This window comes from Carex rostrata, chromosome 6 (genome assembly GCF_964058835.1).
Source record: "Carex rostrata chromosome 6, lpCarRost1.2, whole genome shotgun sequence".
NCBI lineage: Eukaryota > Viridiplantae > Streptophyta > Magnoliopsida > Poales > Cyperaceae > Carex > Carex rostrata.
Window position 1 is genome coordinate 6,604,953 of NC_135923.1, and position 25,687 is coordinate 6,630,639.

The 25,687-nt window shown below is 36.8% G+C and overlaps 5 protein-coding genes across 8 annotated transcripts; 3 read left to right on the top strand and 2 right to left on the bottom strand.

The window, feature by feature from the left end:
- The first annotated feature begins 2,491 nt into the window (after positions 1-2,491).
- On the top strand, positions 2,492-6,747 carry LOC144555188 (putative inactive receptor kinase At5g10020). Its single transcript, XM_078303431.1, has 3 exons — positions 2,492-3,816; positions 4,128-5,545; positions 5,874-6,747. The coding sequence occupies exons 1-3, from the start codon at positions 2,982-2,984 to the stop codon at positions 6,483-6,485; spliced, it is 2,865 nt and encodes a 954-aa protein (XP_078159557.1). The 5' UTR covers positions 2,492-2,981; the 3' UTR covers positions 6,486-6,747.
- Positions 6,748-6,949: 202 nt separating this feature from the next.
- Positions 6,950-9,351, top strand: LOC144556143 (guanylate kinase 2, chloroplastic/mitochondrial-like). Its single transcript, XM_078304633.1, has 4 exons — positions 6,950-7,268; positions 8,130-8,261; positions 8,374-8,565; positions 8,918-9,351. The coding sequence occupies exons 1-4, from the start codon at positions 7,029-7,031 to the stop codon at positions 9,254-9,256; spliced, it is 903 nt and encodes a 300-aa protein (XP_078160759.1). The 5' UTR covers positions 6,950-7,028; the 3' UTR covers positions 9,257-9,351.
- A 1,370-nt stretch (positions 9,352-10,721) lies between these two features.
- Positions 10,722-12,510, top strand: LOC144555869 (membrane steroid-binding protein 2-like). 2 transcript variants are annotated; one of them, XM_078304307.1, is made up of 3 exons: positions 10,722-11,153; positions 11,311-11,625; positions 11,665-11,819. In XM_078304307.1, the coding sequence occupies exons 1-2, from the start codon at positions 10,816-10,818 to the stop codon at positions 11,606-11,608; spliced, it is 636 nt and encodes a 211-aa protein (XP_078160433.1). In that variant the 5' UTR covers positions 10,722-10,815; the 3' UTR covers positions 11,609-11,625; positions 11,665-11,819. The 2 variants fall into 2 exon arrangements, with proteins under 2 accessions (XP_078160433.1, XP_078160435.1); XM_078304309.1 differs by lacking the exons at positions 11,311-11,625; positions 11,665-11,819 and adding an exon at positions 12,026-12,510.
- Positions 12,511-12,527: 17 nt separating this feature from the next.
- LOC144555866 (uncharacterized) lies at positions 12,528-17,907 on the bottom strand. Of its 2 annotated transcripts, XM_078304304.1 has the most exons (14): positions 17,751-17,907; positions 17,462-17,609; positions 16,487-16,560; positions 16,295-16,378; positions 16,089-16,169; positions 15,916-15,996; positions 14,851-14,943; positions 14,238-14,414; positions 14,057-14,124; positions 13,877-13,928; positions 13,581-13,634; positions 13,406-13,495; positions 13,036-13,102; positions 12,528-12,871 (listed from the first exon to the last, which is right to left on the bottom strand). In XM_078304304.1, exons 2-14 carry the CDS (start codon positions 17,598-17,600, stop codon positions 12,780-12,782), a joined length of 1,152 nt encoding a protein of 383 aa, XP_078160430.1. In that variant the 5' UTR covers positions 17,601-17,609; positions 17,751-17,907; the 3' UTR covers positions 12,528-12,779. The 2 variants fall into 2 exon arrangements, with proteins under 2 accessions (XP_078160430.1, XP_078160431.1); XM_078304305.1 differs by lacking the exon at positions 17,751-17,907 and having other exon boundaries at positions 17,462-17,744.
- A 1,087-nt stretch (positions 17,908-18,994) lies between these two features.
- LOC144555208 (bZIP transcription factor (DUF630 and DUF632)) lies at positions 18,995-24,683 on the bottom strand. Of its 2 annotated transcripts, none has more exons than XM_078303450.1 (6): positions 24,322-24,683; positions 22,855-23,774; positions 22,179-22,253; positions 21,771-21,985; positions 20,528-20,751; positions 18,995-19,993 (listed from the first exon to the last, which is right to left on the bottom strand). In XM_078303450.1, the coding sequence occupies exons 1-6, from the start codon at positions 24,681-24,683 to the stop codon at positions 19,309-19,311; spliced, it is 2,481 nt and encodes an 826-aa protein (XP_078159576.1). In that variant the 3' UTR covers positions 18,995-19,308. The 2 variants fall into 2 exon arrangements, with proteins under 2 accessions (XP_078159576.1, XP_078159575.1); XM_078303449.1 differs by having other exon boundaries at positions 21,771-21,988.
- Between the last annotated feature and the right edge of the window lie 1,004 nt (positions 24,684-25,687).

Below are 25,687 nucleotides of genomic sequence, written 5' to 3' on the forward strand. Positions count from 1 at the left end.
GAAAAGCAAATCATTTTCATGAGAGTAATTTTGCGTTATTTCTTTGTCCTGGCGCCGTTGTTGCTACTTGTCAGGGACAGATCTCAGTGTATTAGAAAGGTAGCCGAGTCACCCTTATGATCTTAAAATTTTAATTATATATATTGAAATTTAATTAAATTTTTTTTTTTAGAACTTTCTATATAGTCAAGCTCACCTCAATAATAATCAAATGTTTACTTGTAATCTAGTAGTTAAAGCTTTGTCTTATGGATGAGAGGTCTTGAGTTCAAATCTCACTTACCACATTATGCATTTTAATTACATTATGCATTTTAATTTTCAGCTATCAAAGTTTTTTAGTTCCGCCCCTGCTACTTGCTACCTTTTTTTAGAAAATCAGTAGTTCACTTCAATGTCAGGGAGGCACCACACCATATTTAACTCCGCAGTCGCCTCAGAAAATCTTGACTCAAAGCATGCTAGACGTTCCACAATATTTTGGTTGTCCTTCTATCGGAAGAGGAAAAAAGAAGAGGCATCCAATGATCCAAGGCAATTGAAAGAAAGGCATCCAATGATCCAAGGCAATTGAAAGAAGGGTAAGTATAAATACAATTTCATAGATTTGGGTGCATGTGATTTTTTATCTGATAAATTTCTTGATGTGTTCAGTTTTTTTTTTTTTTTTTTTCAACTCATCTTGAATTCATATTTAAAGTTTATTTTCATCCAAAGTATAAAATGATGGAAAAAATAATTAGTTTGCTTCAAAGTTTTTCTTTTTCCAATAACTTGTGAGGTTTGTGATTGATTTCAAGTAGTTTAACTTATATGTCTTTAATTTATATTTTACTTTAATTAATCTATTATTTTAACTAGTCTTTTTCAATTTGTTTTATTATGCTCAGCAGTAAAGTATCATTAGCTTAATTGTAAATTATTTTTGTCACTATCACTTAGAATTTTACTTTTTACAATTTAGTTATTTATCTGTCTAGATTTTATCATGTGTTAATTGTTAAAAATTTAGATTATTAAAATCAATCAAAGAATGAATATCGTAACATGCCTTTCAAAAATTAAAAATTCTATTTTTATGAATATATTTTTCAAATCCGAACTTTTCACAATTATTTTACAGTACAGCTGAATATTTATTTTAACATATTTTCATAATTATTTCAGTAAATATTAAATTAATTTGTGATTTTTGATACACGCCAAATTCTATCTTCCGTGATTCCGAACATGTTTTGAGGGAGAAATGAAGGGGAGGAAATGAAAGAGAGAAAAAAAAGGAAATGTAGTCTTTCTTGAGCATAAGTATAGCCGTACTGTGTTTGGATCTTAGGGAAAACTACAGCTCTGCTTGGGGACCAAGGTACAGCGCAGAGAGAAGCTGTCCGTTAGTCCGTACAGGCGTACAGCTCTAGTTGTCGCCGTTGCCAACTTGCCACACAACCTCAGACAACTCCGTTTCGATCTTGGAATTTCTGTGGCGATTTCAGAACGTTTGAACGTGCGGCGAGTGCTCCTGTCCTCAGCCCTTGTGGGTCCCCTTGTCAGAGAGACACGGCGGCCTACTATCTGAGTCAAACCCCGTTGGGTCACTTTCAGTCCTTAAAATTATCTCCAGCTATTTTACCTTTTTACGGTCTTTCCAATCACAAAAGAGATTCTTGAAGGGTAAACATAAATTGAGATAAGTTTTTTCTTCACGCAGGGCATGGACAATAGAGCGAGAACAGCGCTATATATGATACTTGCGCTGCATAAAGTAAATTCTTCTCTGTCAATATATTTACCCTTCTTTTACGGCCTTTTCATAAATCTTTTAACAAAAATATAATAATGAAACACTAATGTCGCATGCAATTAGTAAACATTCAGGGGAGTTCGTTTTCAATTATTCAAAGGGATCCTTTTTTTTTATCAGGAGGAGCTCTTGAAATTTTTCTTTTATTTTAAAGTAGTCTTCTAGGCATTTTCATGCACAGCTTCTTAAAAATGCCAGAGAACTATTTTTTTATATTTAGTTATAAAGATATAATCATATAATAATTAAAGGTTATCAATTTATCACTGCCTGATGAGTGATGATGCTTGGCAGTGATAGTGCTACAAACATTGGAGGTAATAATTTGCAAAATAGTACAACAGTAATGGACCTAGATAATTATTTTAACAGGTTTATCTTTTCCCAACAAGCGTTGATCCCTCCTTGAACCCCGTTCCATAGAATGCCACATGCGATTAAAGTTTTTGGGGACCGTCTTTTCTACAATAAAAATAATTCGAGGGTCATATCTATAAAGTTGACCCTAGAAGAACGTCAAGCTTCTCAGCCTTCTCTTCTTTCTCTGGCTACTCCACTTCACTTCCACTTCTCAACATCTCTCTCTCTCTCGCTCTGTGTTCCTTGGTGCTTGCCATTAGAGAGAGAAATAGACCACTCTTCCACACCTACACTATATCTGAAAAGGTTTCAAAAGCAACCAATCAGCAATTTCTGTTTTGCAGCAAAAAGTTGCGACCTTTTTCATCTCTTCATCAACTATTTCACTTCACTCCACTAAACACCAACAAAAAGAAAAAGGACCTTTTTACCACCTTCTTTCATCCCCATTTCAACATTCTCCCCCTTCCAATCATTCTAATAATTTTCTTTTACCTAGCCTTTTGGTTAAAATCAGGAATATAGGTTCTTTTTTTAGTTTGAATGCTATCTTGTGTCGATTTTTTTTTGTTCCAGTGTTGCAATTCAATCTAGGTACCATTGAATTTTAAGTAATTCCTTAGTTTTTTTGTGTACTAAACTTTGTATGTCATGCTGTCTGAATATAATTACTCTCAATTCTCATGCTAAATTACATCCCAATGCCAAACTCTGCATGATTTACCTTTGGCTCCTCTTGTAATGTTCACTATTTTTCTTTGTCTCTGATTTTCTATTAGCATTTAGACTGTGTCTTACACTAGTTTCCTTCTTTCTCCCAGTAATGCAGCTTATTGCTCTGATCTTTTTGATTTGGATTCGATTGGTTGCTTCAAACACCGACTTGAATGCACTACTTGAGTTCAAACAGGAATTGGGTAAAGACCCATCTGACCAAATTCTTAGTTCATGGAACCCAAGCAAACCACTGGATTCCTCCAATTGCCCGACTAACTGGCATGGAGTTCAGTGCAGTGCTGGCCGAGTAATTTCTCTCTATTTGGATGGAATTGGTCTAATTGGAAATGTATCTCTAACCCCTCTTTCTAAAATCACCATGCTTCAAAACCTCTCTCTGTCAAACAACCACTTGTCCAGCCTAATTCCTAGTGAGTTAACCAAATTAACGAACTTGGTCTATTTAAACCTCTCCTTGAATAATTTCACTGGTGCTTTCCCATCAGGCCTCCAAAACTTACACAAATTGCAGTATCTCGACCTGCATGGCAACATCCTTTCAGGCAAATTAGACGACATTTTTGCCCAATTGCATAGTCCAACATACATCGACCTGAGTAACAACCACTTCTCTGGTTCTTTAAAACCAATCTCTGACAGTTCAACAATTGTTAACTCGGTAGTGCATCTAAATGTGAGTTTTAACCTATTATCTGGTGCAATTTTTGGGGAAGAGCCGGTACCCCTTTTTGATGCCTTAGAGGTCTTTGATGCAAGTTTTAATCAGTTCAGTGGGAATGTGCCTTCTTTCAATTTTATTGTTTCTTTGAGGATTTTGAGGTTGAGGTGTAACCAGCTTAACGGGGCCATACCCGAAGCTCTTTTTAAAGAGACATCTCTGGTTCTGACTGAGCTTGACCTAAGCTGTAATCAACTAAAAGGTAATTGATGTTGAAATTTCATAATTCGTATGCATTTATATTATCTTGATATTTCTGTCTAAAGCATCTTTCCATTTTGAGCAAAGCAATTCCATGTGCCCTATAATAAATATCTCATCCCTACACATTCATGCACAGCAGCAAACCTGTAAAAACAGACAGATAATATAAATTGTTACAGGTAACATCAATGTTTTATTGGGTGATATGAGGTATTCTCATTTTGTAGAGGCATGCATGAGATTCTCAGGTACCAGTAAATTGTGTCATGGCAACAATATAATGTTAAATTTCTTGTTCATTTAATGAAGGTCCTCTGAGGCGTATAACTTCTACAACTCTAAAGTACTTAAACCTCTCATCCAATCAGCTCTCAGGCTCTTTACCAATAACCATGGGGAGTAGTTCAATCATAGATTTGAGTAAAAATGCACTTACCGGCAACTTATCTACAATTCGAACTTGGGGCAACTACGTAGAATTCATTGACTTGAGCGCAAATCAACTCAAGGGCACTCTACCAAACGAGACAACTCAATTTTTGAGACTTGCCACTTTTAGAGTGTCAAACAATTCTTTAGAAGGAGAGCTTCCACTTGTAATTGGTACATATCCTGAGTTAATAACCATAGATTTGAGTTTAAACTGGCTATATGGTGAGTTACCGGCGAGTCTGTTTACTGCAGAGAGACTTACAAGTCTCAATCTCTCAGGAAATAGCTTTACCGGGTCCATACCTGTTGCCGGATCACAAGATACGAATCTCACCATTCTTGATCTTTCAAGGAACAACTTCTCAGGGGCAATACCGAAAGAAATTGGCACGCTACAAAATTTGCAGTACCTCGACTTGTCGAACAATGCTTTTGTGGGGACCATACCCAGTAATTTACCTGATACACTTACCGGGTTCAATGTTTCTTATAATAGGTTATCAGGGACAGTCCCGTCAAACTTGTGGAAATTTCCAGAGTCATCGTTTCATCCAGGAAATGATGCGCTAATAATCCCCAATTTGTCCCCATCAAGCATCCCCAATTTACTTGATAACAGGAAATCACATAATCATCAGATGAAACGTGCCATTTTTTATACACTCATTGCATGTGCTGCTGCTGTTCTTGTGGGCATTCCAATTATTGTAATAGTCCATAAAATCACATCCAAACAAAAAAGGGAAGGAGAAGCACATGCTGGTAAAATCAATTCATTTCGGGATGAGAAATGCTATGGGACACCACAAATCCCCCCTACCATAACTCCAAGACAAGAACAGTCACCTCAAGCCCCCATACCGGAGACCCATGGGTCGCCAGTGGAAATTTCACAACCAGAACCATCTTCATCTTCTTTGGCACTTCGGGTTTACTCACCAGACAAATTGGCAGGAGATTTGCACATTTTTGACAGCTCACTCGTTTTCTCGTTAGAGGAGTTGTCACGGGCCCCAACCGAGATTCTTGGCAGGAGCTGTCATGGCATGACTTACAAAGCTAGGCTTGATAATGGAAATGTTTTGGTGGTGAAGTGGATAAAGGAAGGTATTGTAAAAAGCCGAAAGGAATTTGCCAGAGAAGTGAAAAAGCTCGGTGGAATTAAGCACCCGAATTTGGTGTCTTTAAGGGGGTATTATTGGGGATCCAAAGAGCATGAGAGGATTATTATCTCAGATTATGTGGTTGCGTTTTCCTTGACATCTTATCTTTCTGGTATGATTTATATTTTTTTTCTATTTCACATGATTTTATGCAATTTTTAAGTAGCTTTTATTTCTGATATTACTATATGATTGCAGTGTTCAATATTTCGTTAGAATCAGGTTCCTTACGTTAGTAAAAAGTAGTTCTATCATTATTTTACTAATCACTGTAAATAATATACTTCATTTTTCAAAGATGTTATTTTTATTTAATAGTGAAAATTCTTCATTTAAACATTTATTTCCAAATTTCTCCCTTCATAATTTAGATTTGTATGTCTTCATGAATATGCATGTGTGTATTTTTCTGTTAGGTCATTTCTTGTCCATGTTTTTCTATAAAGACTGACAGTGAAATATTACTTTGGAATATCTTGAAGAGACAAATTTGAGACCTCTGTCTCTCCAGCAACGCCTCGCAATTTCATTAGACATCTCCCGCTGTCTCGACCACTTGCACAACTCCCGCTCAATCCCACATGGCAACCTCAAATCCTCGAACATTCTCATACACACCCAACCCGATAATACAACACGCGCTTTGTTAACTGACTACAGTTTGCACAGGCTAATGACACCAGCTGGCATGGCTGACCAGGTGTTGAATGCTGGGGCCCTAGGTTACTCCCCGCCTGAATTCAATAGCACCTCGAAACCGTGCCCTTCTGTGAAAAGTGATGTGTACGCATTTGGGGTGCTGCTGCTTGAACTTGTGACCGGCAGGGTTGCTGGTGAAATCATCTCTGCAACCCCTGGCGTATTTGATCTGATTGACTGGGTGAGACTAATGGTTAATGAGAACTGTGCATCAGAATGCTTTGATAAATGTGTTTCTGAGATGAGTGGTGGATCTGAGACTACTCATAAGGTGCTTGATGATATGCTCTCGGTGGCGCTAAGATGTGTCAGGTCAGCAGCTGAGAGGCCAGAAATAAGAACTGTTTTTGAAGACCTCTCGGCAATGATCTAATTCTCGGAATGGTACAAAAATCAAAGTGTACATCTCGTGCTCCGGTAGTAGGTTTCATTTCACAACAGTTGGTAGGATTAAAATTTTAAAGAGAGCTTTTATTTTTCTTTTGCATGTGTAATTAGGATAGCAGATTGCTTTTCTTGATTTAGGTTGGCTTGATTCGTTGCTTCATTTGTTGTAATTTTTGTAACTGGTGCTTGTGCCTAACATTAATCTGTTGAGCTTGTGATAGTTCCAATTAAAGAAGCAGATTGTGTTGTTGTTTTACCCTCACTTGTCATAACAAAATAGCTGTGTCAAAATTGTTTTCAACTATAAAGAAGAATTGTTTTCGAGGAAGCAATTCTCTAGCTTTAACGGGCCTTTGGGCCCACTTACAGTGGTTATTTTATTGCTGGGCCCCAATGCACCTTGTGCCTTGCTTAGTAGTCTTGTCTTGTATATCCGTTTTCGCTCAGGCATAAACCCCCATCTGGCCATCTCTTTTCTTCTTTCAAGTTTCAAGGCCATACGGTCCCAAAACTAACCGCCTGTTTTTCGATGCTTCACCTGAGAAGGCTCTTCGCCACTTCCTTTGCTCGGTCGCATATCCACCGTGCGTTTCCAGGGCCCATTTCCTCACCAATCAAATCTCAGGCCTCCTTCGTTCCGAATCGCTTCGAATTGTCGAAAAACGGCGTGCGAGTGGCCCCTCTTATGGCTTCCCCCGCATCCTCTACTCCTAATGACGAGGCCAGGCGTGCGCCGCACGTGCCTCTTCCTCCATCCACAGCTGATAAGGCATGTTCCTTCTATTGATCTCATTCTACCCTTTCTCTGTGGCGGGGCTTAAAATTCAAGTAGGAATTTGGCAAATAGATTTATATGTTTTGGTGCTACATTAGTAGTTGTATGATCCAAAATTATAATGGTGTGGCTGCCAGCCTGCCATAGTGCAGCAAGGAGGAGGAAAAATAAACATTTCTGACTGAGTTAATTTCATTTCATCTTTTCCATTATGAACCTGAAATATCCGATCTTAACATGATTGCACTGTTGCACAAGCTGATGACATATGCCAAATATTGTAGTTGGTTCAGTTTGGAGCATAGAAATAGAATTATATGAAGAGATAATGTTTATTATTTCATACAATTGCATCATGATTTAGATTGAATAAATATTTGGAATCTGATGCTAGTTAACTACATAAGTGCACATTTGGCAACTATGGAATTTTTAAGATGTAGAAGTTATCCTTTGCTTTACCTTGAAGGCAAGTTTTCAGCACCGTGTCTTCTTTGTGTAATATTCAAAATAATTTATTTTTTTCCCCTCACTTCTATTAAGGGAACGATTGCTATAATTTTGCCATTACCTGTTATCACTCTAGTTATCAGAATCATCAGTCATTTTCAAAATCTTTGTACTTTACATGATTTTCTATATAGTTTAGAGTAAAATGTTGCGGGTACGGTAAAATTGACCCCCATACGCAGCATAAAATTTTTATATGATTGAACCCCATTCACGTTTGACCCCCATATCTTGAAAGTATGGCTCCGCCCTGATGCTACATGCATGACCTGCCTAAACTTTGGGTTTACATTTTCAATCATCAACTGTAGGGTACTAATTTGTTTTTCTTTTGTTGCCTTTTAGAGTGAACTGTATCAAGGACTTGAAGCAGTGCTTGGTTCAAAATTCAGCTCCGAACCTTTAACTCCACCTCCTCACCCTCTAATCATTGTTATTAGTGGTCCAAGTGGCGTTGGCAAAGATGCTGTTATCAAGGTCTCCTCTGCGTTTGCCTGTGTTTGTTTTAACATTTCTTTTGGTACCAGTGAACTACCCGGTACAGTAATGATTGTTGCTAAACCATTGCTTTATGGATTATCTTTCTCAGAGGCTGCAAGAAGTCAGAGAAGGACTACATTTTGTTGTGACGGCCGCTAGCAGAGCAAAAAGGCCGGGTGAAGTTGAAGGAAAAGACTATTATTTTGTAACAAAAGAAGAGTTTCTTTCTATGATTGAAAGAAATGAGTTACTTGAGTATGCTCTTGTTTATGGAGAATACAAGGGTATCCCTAAACAGCAGGTATATTCTTTTTCTCTCTCTTTTTTTTGGGAGAAATGTTAATGTCATCTCCGGTACCTTGTCTCTCCTCTTCTATATTATTTTCTTATTTTTTTGTTTTGCTAAATGTACTTATTTTCTCACTCATTAATAGTGAGGTAAGTATGAAGGAGGAGGGTTATTTTGGACATTTTTTAAGAAGCGTAAATAGATAGACCAAGAGATGCTTTGCATTCGTTGGAGGTATTATCCATGATATTATATCACTTTACAGGGTACAGGATTTAAAATTAGGTTTCTAACTTACAGTTGAAAGTACTAAAATAAAAACACTATTTTTTTTTCTTTTTTAATTTCTTTTCCTTACCTATAGATACGTGAATTCATGGCAAAGGGTTATGACATAGTCCTGAGAGTAGACATTCAAGGGGCTGAAACACTGAGATCCATTTTCGGCAAATCAGCCGTGTTCATTTTCTTGGTCGCAGAATCTGAAGCTGCACTTGTAAAGAGGCTAATAGACCGAAAAACTGAGACTTCTGACATGCTTCTTGTCAGAGTCGCAACAGCCAGAGAGGAGATGAAGCATTTGCGAAATTTTGATTATGTTGTGGTAAATGAACAAGGAAAACTCGACAATGCGGTAAAATTGGTCGAGTCAATTATTGATGCTGAGAAGGCTAAAGTAGATCAACGGAAGACGCATATCTAGTTTGATTTGATTTGTTTTAGTGTTTTGCTGCAACAGTCTCTAACAGACGTACTAAATTCAGAGACTATTGCTATAATTCTTATTTCCATTTGCTCTTCCTTTTTTCATTCATTATTTTTTGTATGGATCACCAATGTCAGAGAAATCAATGAGATAACAATGTGCTGCCTTTTTTTATTATTCATCAATATATGAATACACAAACTTGTGATCAAATAGATTTATACATTAATAAATGGTGTGATTGCTGTTTCCCTTTGGTGAACAATTTCTGAACACTTGGCTATGTACTTTAGATAAATGCGAAGCGCACACACAAAAAAAAAAAAAAAAAAATCTGAAAAAGCAGAACCAAACAGAAAATATCGGTACATCGTAATTGCATATTGATCTTTTACTTAAATCGGAATCTATGGGCCTTTCTGGGCCGGAAATTGTAACTGCTTTTTTTTTTTAGGGGAAAAGCCCGTAGGCATGGAAATTGTAACTGCTGCCTTCGGGTGATTGATTGTACTTACCTGCCACAGCATATTGGTTTAGACCGGGTATAAATTTTAACAGAGTAGTTTCGACTTCATGCAGCGCACAGACTATACAATCAAAACAGCAGTGGTGTACTGTAGCATATAGTTCGTGCTCAGAAGCCAAAACTACTCTGTTAAAATCTTTACCCGTTTGGACCGGTTCGGTTCGGTGATGGTTTTGATACATTACTGGAGGAACAGATTTATGAACGAATTATAAAATCTGAAAATCTGAAAATCTCTTCTTATTTCTTTGCTGGATTTTTCAGCGGACTCTTTCGAACTCAACTCGGCAATTGGCTGGTCGTTGCGGAGAGTGCTTATCCTCTGAGATATCTCAACTTTTGCGTGACCGACGTGTCCGGTGCCTATTGGGGGTGATGTAGGGGGTCAGTATTATATGTGCTTTGAGATTCGTGTAGAACGTATTTAAACGGTTGGAATTTCCCATAAAGTCACGCACAGTTTGAGATATCTCAAAGGATACGAATTCCGTTGCGGAAGCGTATCTCTGCGGAGGTTTTACCTGCGGTGCTGTGCGGTGGTTTTGATCTGATCCGTTCGTTTTGGATCGGACAGATCAGATCAAATCTTGCCCGAATTTTAAAGAAACTCAAAATTTGGTGAACCCTTAATCCAGCCCGTCCGATCTGAAACGAACGGACCAGATCAAAACCACCGCAGGTAAAACCTCCGCAGAGGATAGCATTTCTCGTCGTGAAACGCTATCCTCTGAGTTCTCAGATTTTACCTGCGGTGCTGTGCGGTGGTTTTGATCTGGTCCGTTCGTTTCGGATTGGACGGGCTGGATTAAGGATTCACCAAATTTTGAGTTTTTTTTAAATTCGGGCAAGATCTGATCTGATCCGTCCGATCCGAAACGAACGGACCAGATCAAAACCACCGCACATGCGGTAAAACCTCCGCAGAGGATACGCTTCCTTCTGGTCGTTGCATTTCCTCGACCAAAGTTCTCTCCTCACCAACCCCCCTTCTCTCCCCTCTCATCTCCGCTCCAAAACCAACCCAATCGCCATGGAAATCTACTCGTTTTTGTCAGAGACAATACACGCCTACACAGGTCTCTCGCTGGCAGCTTTCTTCACGATACTGTCACTCATGATCGGAGCTTACTTTCTCGTCTCTTCCTTCTTTGTTCACCCCGATTCCGTTGCTGTTACCGAGAAGAGTGCCGTTGCAACCACTACTCCATCGGCGGAGCAACCGCCGTCTCCGCCGCCGGCGCTCCTGGCCCAGCCCGTGCAGATGGGTGAGATGACACTGGAGGAGTTGAAAGTGTATAATGGATCGGATCGAAATAAGCCTCTCTTGGTCTCCATCAAGGGAGATGTCTACAATGTCTCACGTGGATGGTAAATTTATTTATTTTATTTTATTTTTGAATTAACTAACTTTCCAGCCTGATTGGTTGTTATTCAAGTAATATTTGCAATTGAAATCAATGAAATGATATAAACGGGTCTAGTAATGCTGTGTTGGGACATATTAACTGTAGTCAATTTATTATAGCTCAATTTCTGACATCACCGTTGATCATGGCACAACTGAGCTGCCAATTGAGATATGCAATGCATCTCCAGTCAGTGCTGCAGAGTTAGGCTCGCTCATGAGGCGCCTTTCAACGGCTATACAATACAGCAGAAGTGTGGTTGAAAAGGGTGGTTATTATGGGGACAAGGAACAGGAGATGGATAAATTTGAGAATGGAGTTAAGGTGGATTTGAAGGCAATGAGTTTAAGGAAACTCAAAGCCATGTATAAGAAGAAACTTATACACCTGAGCAGCTCTAATAGTGTTTTGAATTAAAATCTCTCTGTGATTTTGTGTTTAGGGAATTTGAGGGATCCAAACTATATAGTTAGTTAGCGAGAATTTTGACGAGTGTAAATTCCTTTTGGAGATTCATGGTATTGTCTCGGACTAGTGTCTTTGCTGTTATTGTTATGTCAACCATTATTGCAATGGAATTCCAATATATGATTTGAGAGAACTGAAGATAATAAAAATTACTGCTCTTTTAATTGGAATATATTATACGTAAACCAGCAAGGGTGAATTATAATTTCACATCACATTGAAGTGTGGAATAGTTTCTAATAGTGTGAATTAATTAAAAAAATCCCTAGATACAATAAAATGGGGAACAATAAAGTTGTAATCAATCTTCTGTGTTAATTTTTGATACTTTGTACTTAATACATCTTTTATGTCCGTAAAATGTAGGCTGTTCTATGGGCCAGGGGGGGCATACCATTTCTTTTCTGGCAATGAGATAAGCCGGGCCCTTGCGCTGATGTCATTCGACCCGAATGATTTTACAGACAACCTAGACGGGTTGGGACCGAATGAAATGGAGGTGTTGAATGATTGGGAAGAGAAATTCAAAGAGAAATATGTCAAGGTTGGCCATGTTGTTAGAAGAAGGGAGAATGACACTAGTGAGCCTGAGTCATTGACTAATGATGTGGCAAATGTAGGGGCTGATGCTGATGAGTAATTTGCATCTTGCTTTGAGAGCCGGCTTGATGGTTTCTTATTTAACTTATTGGCTGTCTTGCACCTGAGCAGGTTTTTTAAATAATAAAATTTTAGGTACCTTATGTTTTTAACTCTTGGTGGTGGTTTGTTTACATATAGAAGTGCATATGTATGATACACATACGACACGATGTACTTGCAAATTATTTAAATGAACAAATAACATGTTATTCTTTGGAATTAAAACTCAATTGTTAAGTAAAGATATTTTCATAGATAAAACCTCAAATGTTCTCGAACTAATTTACCATATCCAAATAGTTTTGCAAAAATTTTGGTGGAACAAGGGCATGTAATTAAAGGAAATAAAAAAAAATTACATCTATATGCAACCCCAACATAACTAGTACTCAATGTCTTCTTTTTTGTTTAGTTTTGTCTAGTTGCTTTTTTCTCGAGACACCATGACTTGATGAACTTTTAGCAGCATGAATGGAAGTTATGTTAACTTCCCGATTTCCATCTTCTTCTTAATCGCTTTATGACCATGATATACAAACGAATCAATAATGCCAGCAACTGCGAATATACCTGGAAAGGTGCATAAAAAGGCAAAAGTGTTTAACTGCTTTGGAGGCATACACTTGTATGTAAAATAAAACAACCTTTGACTTGTTCTTGCTAAAGAAATTTAATATACTAACAACACTGCATGCAGTTCTCTATTAAACTGATATGTGGCAATATCTACTAACCTCCAATTATAGCACAAAGGTTGGTCAAGAAATGAAGCAAAGACGTGTTCTCTTCTGTTAACATCACCTGCACAAAGGAAAAGTAAAACACTTAAATAAAGTGGCATTCAAATATAAGGTTTTCGTTCAGCTATGTTCCAACTTTATTTCAAAATTTGCTTTGACAAATTGTGCCCCATCCCAAACTTTGCTTTGATTAATCTAACAGACCATGCTACTAAAACTAATGAAGTATACATACTCTTCACTTGTTAAAAATGAAAATAAAAATCTGAAATCTCCCGAATTAAAATTTTTACCTTCATTTTTCAAAGGGGCCAACAGAAAAATTAATAAAAATGAAGACTATAAAGCCAAAATGAAATCTAACCTTGATTGGAGAAAATTCATAAAAGAAGTATACTCCTTGAGGGGGTTTTGGATATCCAGTAGATTCTCTAAAATGCTCTGTCACTGAGAACTACAACCAGCAAATATACAATAATAAATCCCGTAATTAAATCAAATATATTAAAGAATGTTTAAAGAAGCCTTAAATGCTTAACCTGATTTGAGTGGATTTTACGACCAGTGATGTCCGTGTATATCGTAGGAACCACCTGAGAACACAATTCGCAAATCTCAATAAATTAAGTCAATACTCTGTAAGTTTTATCAGAGATCTCAGCTGGTTTCATGTGTTTTAAGTTGTTACTTCTTCCAGCACATGGTTTTGATTGGAAAGAGAGAATTTTAATTGAAGATTATGTATTTTTCCAGTAATCTTTACCTCCTTAAATGGCCGACATAATCAAGAAGAAATTAAATAAATGTAAAAACAAAGATATGATCAGATACTCACTTTAATAAAGTACTGATAAATTCCAGGTTCTCCCTTGTGGATCCACTCTACACTGAATCCCTCGTAAAATTAATGTGAAAATAAAGAACTATCAGGTTAGAAAGGCCATACAGATTTAACATATTTTTTCTTTTTCTTTTTTACCTGCTGATCTGAACAATGCTTAAAAAAAGAACTTACCCATCAAGTGGATTTATAACACCAGGAAAATCTCTTCCAAAGGAAACTTTGTTGATCTTGTGACTTATCTGGTTTAAATCAGAAAAATGTATTGGGTAATAATCAAAGTACACTCTGGTGTAAGCATTAAAAAGTCCCTAATTGTGATGCCCGAGGAATACCCAAAGGACGTCAAACTCACATTATAGCTCTCTGCCTGAATGTTAAAAAGATCTTGAAGAAAGTTGAACTGGGGCAAACCCTTTCCAGGGGCAAAATGGAAATTTCCTGCCACTTTATTGACATCTACAAATCCATGTATGTTGCATCCTTCGCCTTGCTCATCTTTTACCCTTTGAACAAATCCCTCTCTCTTGCACTGTTTCACATAGAAATTGCTTGGTTACGTAGCTAACAAATGCTGGAATTTGAATCCCGATATTAATATAAAAATACAACTTCAAAAAAATTCTATAATACATGCAACATATCAGACCCCAACTAAACTTCCCCGCTAATTCATTTATTATTCTTTTCTTTCTCCATTCTAAAAACATGCACATACATACTAAGAAAAGTCTTTTTATTTTTTTTGAATACTTGCCAAGGTTACATACTAAGAAAAGTCAATTGGAAAAAACAATGAAGACAATTTCATGTTTTCTACAGACACAGGTAGTTAGTACTTTGCTTTATGGTACACCATGACATTTCTTGCTTTGAGGCATCCATGATATTTTCACATTTTGTAGGGCAACCAATTAAAAGAATAAAAAACAAACAAAGCGGTATAAATTCATCAAAAGAAAATCAACCTGATCAATGAGTTCTGGGTTTGTGAGTCCCCATCCTTTTTTCCTATATGCATCTCTGACTTCATCACACGTATTGCAACATTGATCATCTGACTAAAATTGCACAAAAATAAAAACTAAAAATAAAGACAGCTTGACATGTGAAGATAAGTTATTGCATAAAATTAGAGTTCTTCACCGGCCTATATTTCACTGCTCCAAACCTAATTACTATATACTAGGTCAGACTAGAAAGTCATTTGTTTAACAATACACTAGGTCAAACAGCAAATTTCTTTTATTTTCTCTTTTACTTTTTCCTTCTCGGCAGATCACACCAAACATTTCATAATAAATTTCATGTTACACCTACTGGGTGTCAGATATTATCTAAAAAAATTTGCAAGTAAAGCCCAAAAAGTAGGCTGTATGTAAAAGATATGGACCTTTAAAATGATGACAGTTTTTTTCTCCTAAATCTAACAAAACAGCTCGGTTTGCTTAACAAGTTAGTTAATATTTCCCTGAGCCTAATTGTAACTAAAAAACAAGTTAGAAGAGGTTTTATGTTGGTCCAATGAACTTAAACTGGTTACACATGAAGAGACATACATCGGTTCCCCTTTTGCAATATTTGCAAACAACAAATTAAATTTCTCATGTTTACAAGAACAAACCAACATTATTTGCAATAAACAATCAGATTAGTACAAATGTAAAGATATGTTCAATTGATGAACAATCTGATCCTATCTCCAATGTTATTTTCTCCAAGCCTGAACTTGACTATATCAAGTCTAGTCAAGCTTAGAAGTTGCCTATCAAGCTATATATGCTCAATACAAAGTGATTTGGTTTAACAATATGAAAAACTTGAGGGAACTCTGTCACTGGTAGCATCACTTAAACTTGGTTTTAACCATCTGCTGATACTTGAAATTACCACAGACTGCTGTTCTGGGTATTGGTTATAACATTCAGATATATTGGATGTTATTTTCAATAGAAGAAAATATGGGGTACAATTGCAAAAGAAAACAATTCAAAAGGAAAAAACCACTAGTAAGTAAATTTCAGGGAGAATACCTCCTCAGAACCAAAACACGAACCGCAGTATTTCTCATTGTGTTCAAGCCTTCCTCCATGCTTTTGCAAAGGCCTCTCTATCTGAAGCAATGATAAAAGTATGAAAGTAATGAGATTAACCATAAATTGAGAAACCATGAAATAAGGCATAAGATGCTTGAGGCAGAATATACCTTTGGCCCACCAACGCCATCCTTTCTTGAACTAATTGTGTTACCAACAGGATCCAGCCTTTTCTTACTTATATCATGCCTCTGCAAGGAGTGAATATCATCATTTAGTGAATCAAGGAATGAGATAAGAATTTTCACAGGATCATTGAACCAAAATAAAAAATAAAATATTAATACTGAACAAAAGAAGAGGCAAAGAAATATACAATGTCATAATGTTGCTCCCCACTGACATCCATTGTATCAACAGCAAGAAGAGAGCAAGCTATGTGAGGAAAGCTCACATCAAACTGCACCAAAAATATTTCCTTAATTAGTCAATACTTCTGAAATTCTTCTTGCTAATATCAATCCATGAGATTCCTTACAGCCATCAATTCAAAGAAAATAGTACTAACATTAATTCGAAGCCTATCCCCTCTTGAAGTGTCTACTACAAGCTTGGTCTCTTTTGAGGAGTATACATATAATCCTGAAAGAAAGACAAAAATAGTATCATAACAGCACATCTAACAGAAAAATGAACCTATGGATAATTTCACCAAAGGTCACTATACCCCAGGTTTCATATGGTTACTCAATTGTGGTTTGTCCCTAACCATGGAACATTTGTGTCAATTAAATTGGGCACTCCATTCTTTATTAAAAATGAAATCACCCAAGGATTATGAATTTTATTTGTTGTATAGGATACAAGAAAAACCATTGCTACTGGTTATTTCTGAGAAACATGTGAAACCATGACATTCACATGTGAAAATTGTTTGATGGTGGTTATTTCTGAGAAAAACATGTAACTATATTGCCCTTCAGATATGCAAATTCCTTTATTTTTCCCAGAAATCAATTCCATACAATTTTGAGAAGGTATATATACCATACATGTGGAACCTTTACTTTCATATATTAGGGGACTAGAGTATCTAACAAATCAAATTACAACTGTAAATAATATAACACAAAAGAATGAGCTGGTTTGGACCAAAATGGAAGTTCAATGGTTGTAGTGTAGGACAATCAAAGTTAGGCAAGCTGAATGAATTAATAGATGGGGTACAGTTGGATAACTGAGTCTAAGCCTAAATTCAAATTACTAACATTCAAATTGTTTAATGAATGTATCTCAGCCTTAAAATAAAACATTATTCCAGCTTATTAACACAACTTAATCCGAGTTTATGTTGCTCAGAACTTGTACAAAATGATTTAGTGCGAGTGAGGAAAAAGCTACTATTAGTGCATATAATTAAACATAAATTCAGACAAATTCCTGGCAGCATTCAGCGATAAAGCTCTACAAAATCTCCGAAAGAAAATTCTATCAAATTGATCTTAAACATACATCAATTAGACAGAAAAGATAGGTAACTCACTGATCTCAGAGAGAAACAAGAAGAGAATTGCAATGGAAGAGAGAATGGTGATCAGGCCACCAGAGAGCGTACGACTATAGAAATCCTCGTTCACCTTCGGGTACGCGTCGAGATTCCTCAGCTTCCCCAAGATCTCCATTTCTGGAACCTAGAATTTACGGAGATAACAGAGAGAGAAGGCTAGGGTTTGTTAGAAGAGTGCATTTGCTGCTTTCTTCTCCGTCTCCCTTCTACGAGAAATGGGGGAGTCGAGAGAGGGTATGCTTCTTTCTGTGAATTTAAATTTTACCAGGGTTGACTGGAGAAATTTCGACAGGAAAGATCGAATGACAGTGAGATTTCAATTTCCTTTTTCTTCTAATGGCAAACACCAAAACGACTAGATTCCGATCGGGGAGAGAGGAATCAGATTTCCATGAGATGAGCGCGTCTGCGCGTATGTGTGAAACCGTAGGAATAGACATGTACGTGGGTCCCACTAGTTATGACTTTATTACTATAAAGTGGGCTCCAGATGTCAACAATCCATCACAGGCTCTTCCCACGGGATTAGAGGTAAAGACTAACTGCTTTCTTGAAGCTTTTAGCTGTACTTTCTAGCCGTAGGTAGATCTGAGTCATTCATTTCAGATCAAACATTTAAATCAAGTGAAAGTTTAGATCTAAGATCGATCAGCAGCAACGTATGATGAAAAAGGTACAATAGTCATAAGACATAACTAATTTGGACTGACCGAGCTATTAGGCGTTCCAAATCTGCTTGACAGTTCAGACTTTCCAATAAAATCCATACCAAAGGGGAGAAGACCATAAAATCTCATAATTTGCGGTTAGCAAAATAAAAATTACGGTTCGCTGTGCAAGATGTGATTTTTCAGATTAAAAAATTTACAAATTAATTTACGAAAGCTCATACTCGTGAGTATACTCAGTGAGTGAGTTATGAGAATGTGCTGAAATAATTTTTTGGTTGTATCATGAGAATAGTCGTAAAAAATCATATTTTTTTTCTAAAATGCTTGATATTAATACAACTATTCTTATTAATAATTATTAATATAACTAAATAAAATGATTAAACAATAACATAACAATACTTATTAATTATTATTTCAGATATTTTTGCTCATAAACTTGTTATTCAACCAACGCAAAAATAAAACTGAAATTGAGAGGATTCAACACAAAAACATAACCTTGGAAAAAAATAAATAGAAGAGATACAAGAGCTTTCACCTTGTACAAAACAATTTAGGTCTAACACGATGTCATTTTCTCATCAATTTACACTATGGCAAAAATGAAGAATGGAAGAAAAAAAAAGGCAATATTATTTCATACAAACTATCATTGGAACGGATTATGAGAATTAAATCCCAATTAGTTCAAAACCCAACCCATTCCCATATGATTTTGAACAAACGAACAGTCACTAGAGGTTTACAGACAGCTTTCATTATACAGCAAAAAAAAGCTGAGAAATGTTGAAGGTTTTTGAAAGAAAAGAGAAATGTTGAAGGTTAAAACAAGATATAAAACTACAAGAGCAAAGTTAAATATAATGCATATTATTGTATGGCTACACTGTTTCTGCACAAAAATAATAACAATCCTATTAACAGACCATGGGTTATCTATATCAAACAACTCAACCGCATTTTATAGCTGACTTATTCTATCGCATCTACAGTCAATCAAAATGACCTTTATTTACCATAAAAAAAATTATACCCAACCCTAACCTGGCCTTCTATGACAAAAATAAACAAAAAATACAGTAATTATTTCTGCACTAGATTTACAAACTGAAAACTTATATGACCAAACCACCCAATCGTCGTCGCATATCATTGCCTGTACTGCTGCTTATCTTTCGCATAGTTTTCCTTGGCAGTATCAATCGACTTCTTTAAATCCTGATAATTATCCAGGGATTTGTTTGCAAAATCTGTGAGTTTTTCCAAAAAGAAAACCAGACGTGATTGAAAATTATCACAATTTGAACTCCAATCCACTGGTGCATCATTGCTTCTCCCATTCTCCCCCCTTAAAGTTTCACCAGAGACACCTTTATGTAATGACAGCGAGCTCTTAAAACTTCTAACCCGCTTCTCTTGGTGGGGTACAAAATGGTTCGCCACATTTACAAGATCTTTTACCGCTTCTGCCACTTGAGGTAATGGTAATTCTGTAAGTAATCTGAGCCAATCTTCACATGTGGCAAATATGGGGGGTGCACCGAAGCTGCGTAGCGAATCCTGTTGTTTCTTCTTCCTTTTAGTCTTTTGCTGGAGGGGCGAAACACATTTGTGAATCCATGTGTTGATGCTTACAAGATATGACTTGTGGGCTGAGATCCACTTGGTGAAATTTGAGGATAGGAGGTTGAGTTCATGAGAAAGGGTTAAGGCTGCTTGATTCTGCAATTCCTGTTCGTTCGAGAACTTTATGGACACATTTGCTGATGCGTTCTGGATTAAGTCGAGTTGGTGTCTATGGCACTCGTGCATCACAGTCCACATTCGTATTAATCTGTGATTAATTAATAAACATTAGGAACAATAAAGTAGCAACTCTACAAACAAAAACAGAATCAATGTACTTCATCTGTCAATTTACAAAAAAAAAAATAGACAGTATCCATGATTCGTGAGTTTGAAAAAAAAGGGCATAATGTGTCTCTTAGTTAATATTTCTTGGACATAACAGCCCCTCTCATAAATCTTGTCCTGAAGACAATGCTTAATTGCTAATTTTAAAAAGGCATGAGAGGGAATACAGATTAATATAAGGAATTACAGTAGTAATTACAAATTAGAGGCAGGATGATGGTTCTAGTTCTTGTTCAATTATGTGCAAAACCGAACGAAAGACAAATCAAGTATTACTAAGCTGGCAAACCTGCCCGTCAATTTTTCAACACCCATGTTTAGTGGACTAGTTTTAAGGGTGTCTTGTAACTGATGCAAATGAATCCAGCCTTTTGTGAAAAGATAAACATTTAGAAAGAACCCTAAGAATGGGTAAAATGCTGCTAAAACAATATTATATGAAATCTAATCATACCCGTCGATCAATTCTTCTAGTTGAGGCTGGAGTTCTTTATCCCTAATCTCCTCAATTGTCTTAGAAATTCTGTCGATTCGTTGGATAGCCACGCGGATTCGTGAGTGTAGATCTTTAACTGCTGCACGGGTCTTGTCGATTCTATGTGGGCTCTCTGCCTGAGACTCCTGCTGTCTCAATAGCTTGCACTTAGAGTCATAATTCCTCCTAATTGTCCCACTTGCCTAAGTCCAATAAATAATAACATAAATGCTTTTTCTCCCTGCTTAACAATTAACTATATTTAAGATTTTGCACATCTAATCTAACTCGCAACTATATGTTACCGGTGACCGCAAGGTAGCATCAACAAAGAAATGACCGAATTATATTAGGTTGATCAATTATATCCTTCTATAGCTCGTATAATTTGTGGCTTGATACAAGAGTTCAGTTTTGTTTTGATTTATCTTAGGCTTAGGAGCAAGGAGTCGAGCAGTAAATTTATAATAAAAGGGGGCTGATGAAAAGCACAATTGCATAAAATTTTGTTGCTAGTTTATTACGTACAATGGACATATTAAAGTAATAAACATTATTCAAACAACAAAACATGGATTGTCAATTTGTCATTAAAAGATTTATAAATTGGATTTAATGATTATTAAAAGATCACTACATGAATTCTTGCTTGTCATAGAAAAACAACAATAGTTGTAATACATTTATAGATTGAAAATGTTTAGTAAATAGTATGTTTGCTTATGACAGAAAATGACACAAGAAATTTTATGTATATGGAATACCATAAATCTAGATATGCACAATATATTTTTAAGGAAAGAACTAGAGAAAAATATACAATCACTTACTAACATTATGATAATATTAGGACAGTGGGAGGCTAATTTGGCAATGTTTCAATTACAAATAGCAAAATGTGCATAACTAGTTTTTGCTTTTACCCCCACTAAAACCATCTCTGTAGGGGGCAAACAACTAATATGTTATTTCAAATTACTTGTTAATACAATGAAGATAGGAACGGCCTCAAAAGCATGGAAAAAATGTATGTACCATTCTTCCCATAATTTTGCAAAATACCAAAAATAACCCTCCTATCTTCCTGCTTTGTTTGTAGAGATCACGAGCCATACACAAGGGGCAATGAAAGAATAATTTTGATATTCTCCAGTCACAGGGGTACAAGTGATATTGCGCAATTTACAAACAAATAGTAACAAACTATTATCTATTCACATACCTTGACCTCATCATAAAGCTTCCTTTCCCATGCCAACAGCCTATCTAAGGTTGAAGCATGGCTTCCAGAATTCATGTAGACCCCACCAGCAACATAGCTGTTGATACTGTCTATATTGTCTTTGGTTGTTTCCTCGACCGGAATTCTTGATGAAGAAGAAAGAGATGAAACTGATCGCGGCCAAGTAAGATATTTCATCTCGCCTGGAGCTGAAGCTACTTTGAAAAAAGAAAAAGAAAAAAAAAGAATGCATTAAATTAGTATTACCGTATAAATAACTTTGACCTGAGAATTACTATTATTAGTTCATACTGGTACATCTATAGTAAAATCCTTGTCTTATGTTTACCAATTAAATCAGCTTACTGATTTAGTTATTAACATTATAGGCAAAACTGTCATTTGTACCTTGAGGCTCAAGTGGCTTCTCCGTACAGCAAATTAAAAATGCCATGAGATAAGTAGATACACCCGACCTTTGTGCTACAACAACAAAAATATTATACTAATTATTATACAATAATGGGAAAAAACAAACAATCAAAAGAACAAACTAATTATTGCACAGCACGGAGCTGCTTAAGAAGATGTTTTGGTAGATGGCAGATTCTATTGCTATTCAATTATAGAATCTGCCATCTAACAAAAACCTGGTAAACCGTGATTTCAGTTCTGGTAAACCGTGATGTAGAGGATACCAGTACGTGTTTTTAGATGTTTTGTTAGATGGCAGATTCTATTGCTATTCAATTAAATCTTTCTATTTTAGCAGAAACCTGGTAAACGGTAAGTGTCGATTTAAAGTTCTATTTGTTTACCAATTAAAAATTAAGATACCAATAAAAGAACCACCCTAGGAGATAAGGAAAATTGGTCTTAATGCACTTTCTCCCATCTAGGTGAGTTCCATGCCAGATTTGGCTGGGGTTTAAAATGAAAAAATGGGGCCTGACCCCTTCCTTTACTCAAAGAGAGAACTGATAGAATTCTGCCATGTGTCACAACATCATTTTAGCTAGCACATCCTGTGCAATGCCAGTCAAATTGAATCAAGAAAAACTAAACAAAAAGAAAATGTTAGAACCAATTTCATCTGCAGTGAAAGGTCGAAAATGCACTTTGTCAGCCTCTAACATCCTCGGAACTTCTCTTCCTGACTCAGCTGCCTTCCTAAATAACTCCTCAATCTCCTTCAGGCATGAACCAAAATCTCTCAGCCTGTTTCCAACATACTCCTCCTGCTTTCCTCCATTTGCTGCACTTGGGTTCACACCTTTCTGGTTCACAACTCTAGGTGGCATCCGTACTGGTGTCCTGGTATGGCTCTCCTCGGTAAAAACATGGGACATGTTGCTCTCCTTCTCTCCATTCTCCCGTGGCTCTGTATCAGAACCGAAATCCTCTGCATCATGGTTTCTAAAAACACGTACTGGTGTTGTGGTTCTGCTTTCATCCGTCTCGTAGTTGCTGGGGCCAACAATTTGTGGCTCGGTATCAGAACCCAAATCCTCCAATAAATCATGGTTTTCCATCAGATTACGGTTTTTGAATATGCGTACTAAAGGCTCCTTGGAGGATTCGTCAAAGTCATCCTCATCAGTACCCCCGAAATCATCACCGCTCTCATCTCCTGAAGGAAGCTTCTCTTTTTCGTCTTTCTGTTCAACATCTTGTTCTTCTTTTTCTTCTTTTTGTTCAACATCTTCTTCTTTTTCTTCTTCCTCTTCTTCTAATTCAGGAATACCTTCCTCTTCACGGAGTCTGCTAATGTCATCTACAAGGTCAATCCCATGGTCATTATCTAGTGTGTACCGGTCATCCACTGGCTGGAACAGTCCAAAGTAGTCCCATGGCGGTGTCCCGGGTGGCGGTGGCGAGGGCACCTCGTAATTCGCAGTCTCTTCTGGACCTGATGTCGGTGGTACAGTTTTTCTGGGAGATGACGATTCAAGTGTTGCGGTCATGATAGCTGGTGGCTTCTCTTGCATGACTTTCAATGTCATCCTGTAAGTGGTTGTGAGTGGATAGGCAAATCAAGGATAGCACATACAACTACTGAATTCTCATGGCTTACTGGTCACAAGTCATGCTGGACAACTGACATCCATACTAACAAAAAATCATATTTTGCTTATCTGGCGTTCAATGGTATATTAATAAAAATAATAATAAATCAAAGAAAAGGAAAAAATAAAGAAATGAAACGATTTCTCCTAAAGTAACCCAATTTTTGAGTTTAGATCAGGACCGTCAGATTAAAAGGGCCCCATGTGCTCCACCTCGGACCGGATTGGCCCGGATTCGAATCAGACAGTCTGGATCTAAACTCAAAAATTGGGTTACTTTAAGGGATCCGGACCCACGATTTAAGGGGTCCTAGTGGTAAGTATACATAATTCCCAGATAAGAGAAAAACCAGGCAGAATATCTGACAAAAAGCTTGACAACCCTTCCATCGCATAAATCAATTTCTTTTATTTCTTTTAATCTAATTTACTCTACAAAATCAAATGGCCGAAAACCAGAAACTCCAATAGCGGATGACATTTACCTCACGGCCTTCATATGGTTGACATGAAATTGACGCGAAGTAATTGGTGAAGGAGAGAATGAATCAGTCATCTCCACATGGCGATTCGACTGAGGCGATGAATTTGAAACATGGGACACTGCCTTCTGCACTGGATCTGATGTGGCTGAGGTCAACATGGTGAAGCTTGACAACTCTGTCTGCCAGTTGGGCTCGGCGAATCTTCTCAGTGCTATGCCGGTGTTCCTGAGGGATTCGATGTATGAAAAGTGGGCTGTGGCGAGGCTGCACCGGCCGTCCAAGGCTTCTCTGACAAACCGTTTTCTCTCGTGGCATAAAGCCAGGGCTTTGTCATCTTCCATTGTGGATGGTGCCGCACCCATTGTTGTGGAACTTGCTATTTTTTTCACCTGAAAGGTACATTGTATCAGAAACAAATATACAAATCAATTGAAGAGTTAAGATCAGACTGTCTTTAATTAGCCCCTTGAAGTGTGCATAATTTGGGATTTTAACTGACTAAAGCAATCCAATCGTTGCAAAAGAAATGTACTGATCCTGAAAAAAAAAGTAAAGAAAAGCCAAAGCGCACCACTTGAAAACTATTCCTGAGTGTTACCAACTTGACAGATTATTTGCTAAATTATATTCACGGTTTCAAATTCTATAGCCAATCTCAAACTGTACTGAACGCCGACTCCAAAAACTTCACAGTACATTTTGATAAAAAAAAACTTTTTGCAAATTTTGATGAAAAACAAAAACAAAAAATCACCTAAGCTATTTATAGTTAGTTCAAAAATAGCAAATTCTGAGGTAAAATAAAACAGAGACCATATTCTTTTTTGACGATAATAGACCAACAACGCCTAAATCAGATTCAATTTAGCAAAAGCAAACTCCAGAAACTTCCAAACGTTGACAGAAATAAAGATAAGTAATTTTCTTACCAAAAATAAACCAAAGCTATTTATAATTTACTTCAATCCCAGAAAAGGAGAAGAAATGTCCCGAAACCAAACAATCAAAAGTACGATCTTTAAAAGAAGCAGAGTTTGGAATTGCGATTGGGATTGGGATTGGGATTGGGATGAGGACAAATTAAAACAAATTATGACGTGTTTCACATGTAAAAAGTACAAATCAAAGTCCGAAAACATCCGAAGCAAATTAATACCTCTGGCCCATGAGGTTGTACGGAGCTCTAGGCGAATTCTCTAAAAATTGGAAGCAAGAGATCTCACTGGAGAAAGAGAGATTGAGGCGGTGAAAGAGGTGTGACTCGTCACGACTTCTAAATTTCCAAATTATAAATTATGAATTATTGCATGGAATGTTTAGGATGCTCTTTTTTCTCTCTCTCTAATCCCGAGAAAAAGTGGAAAAG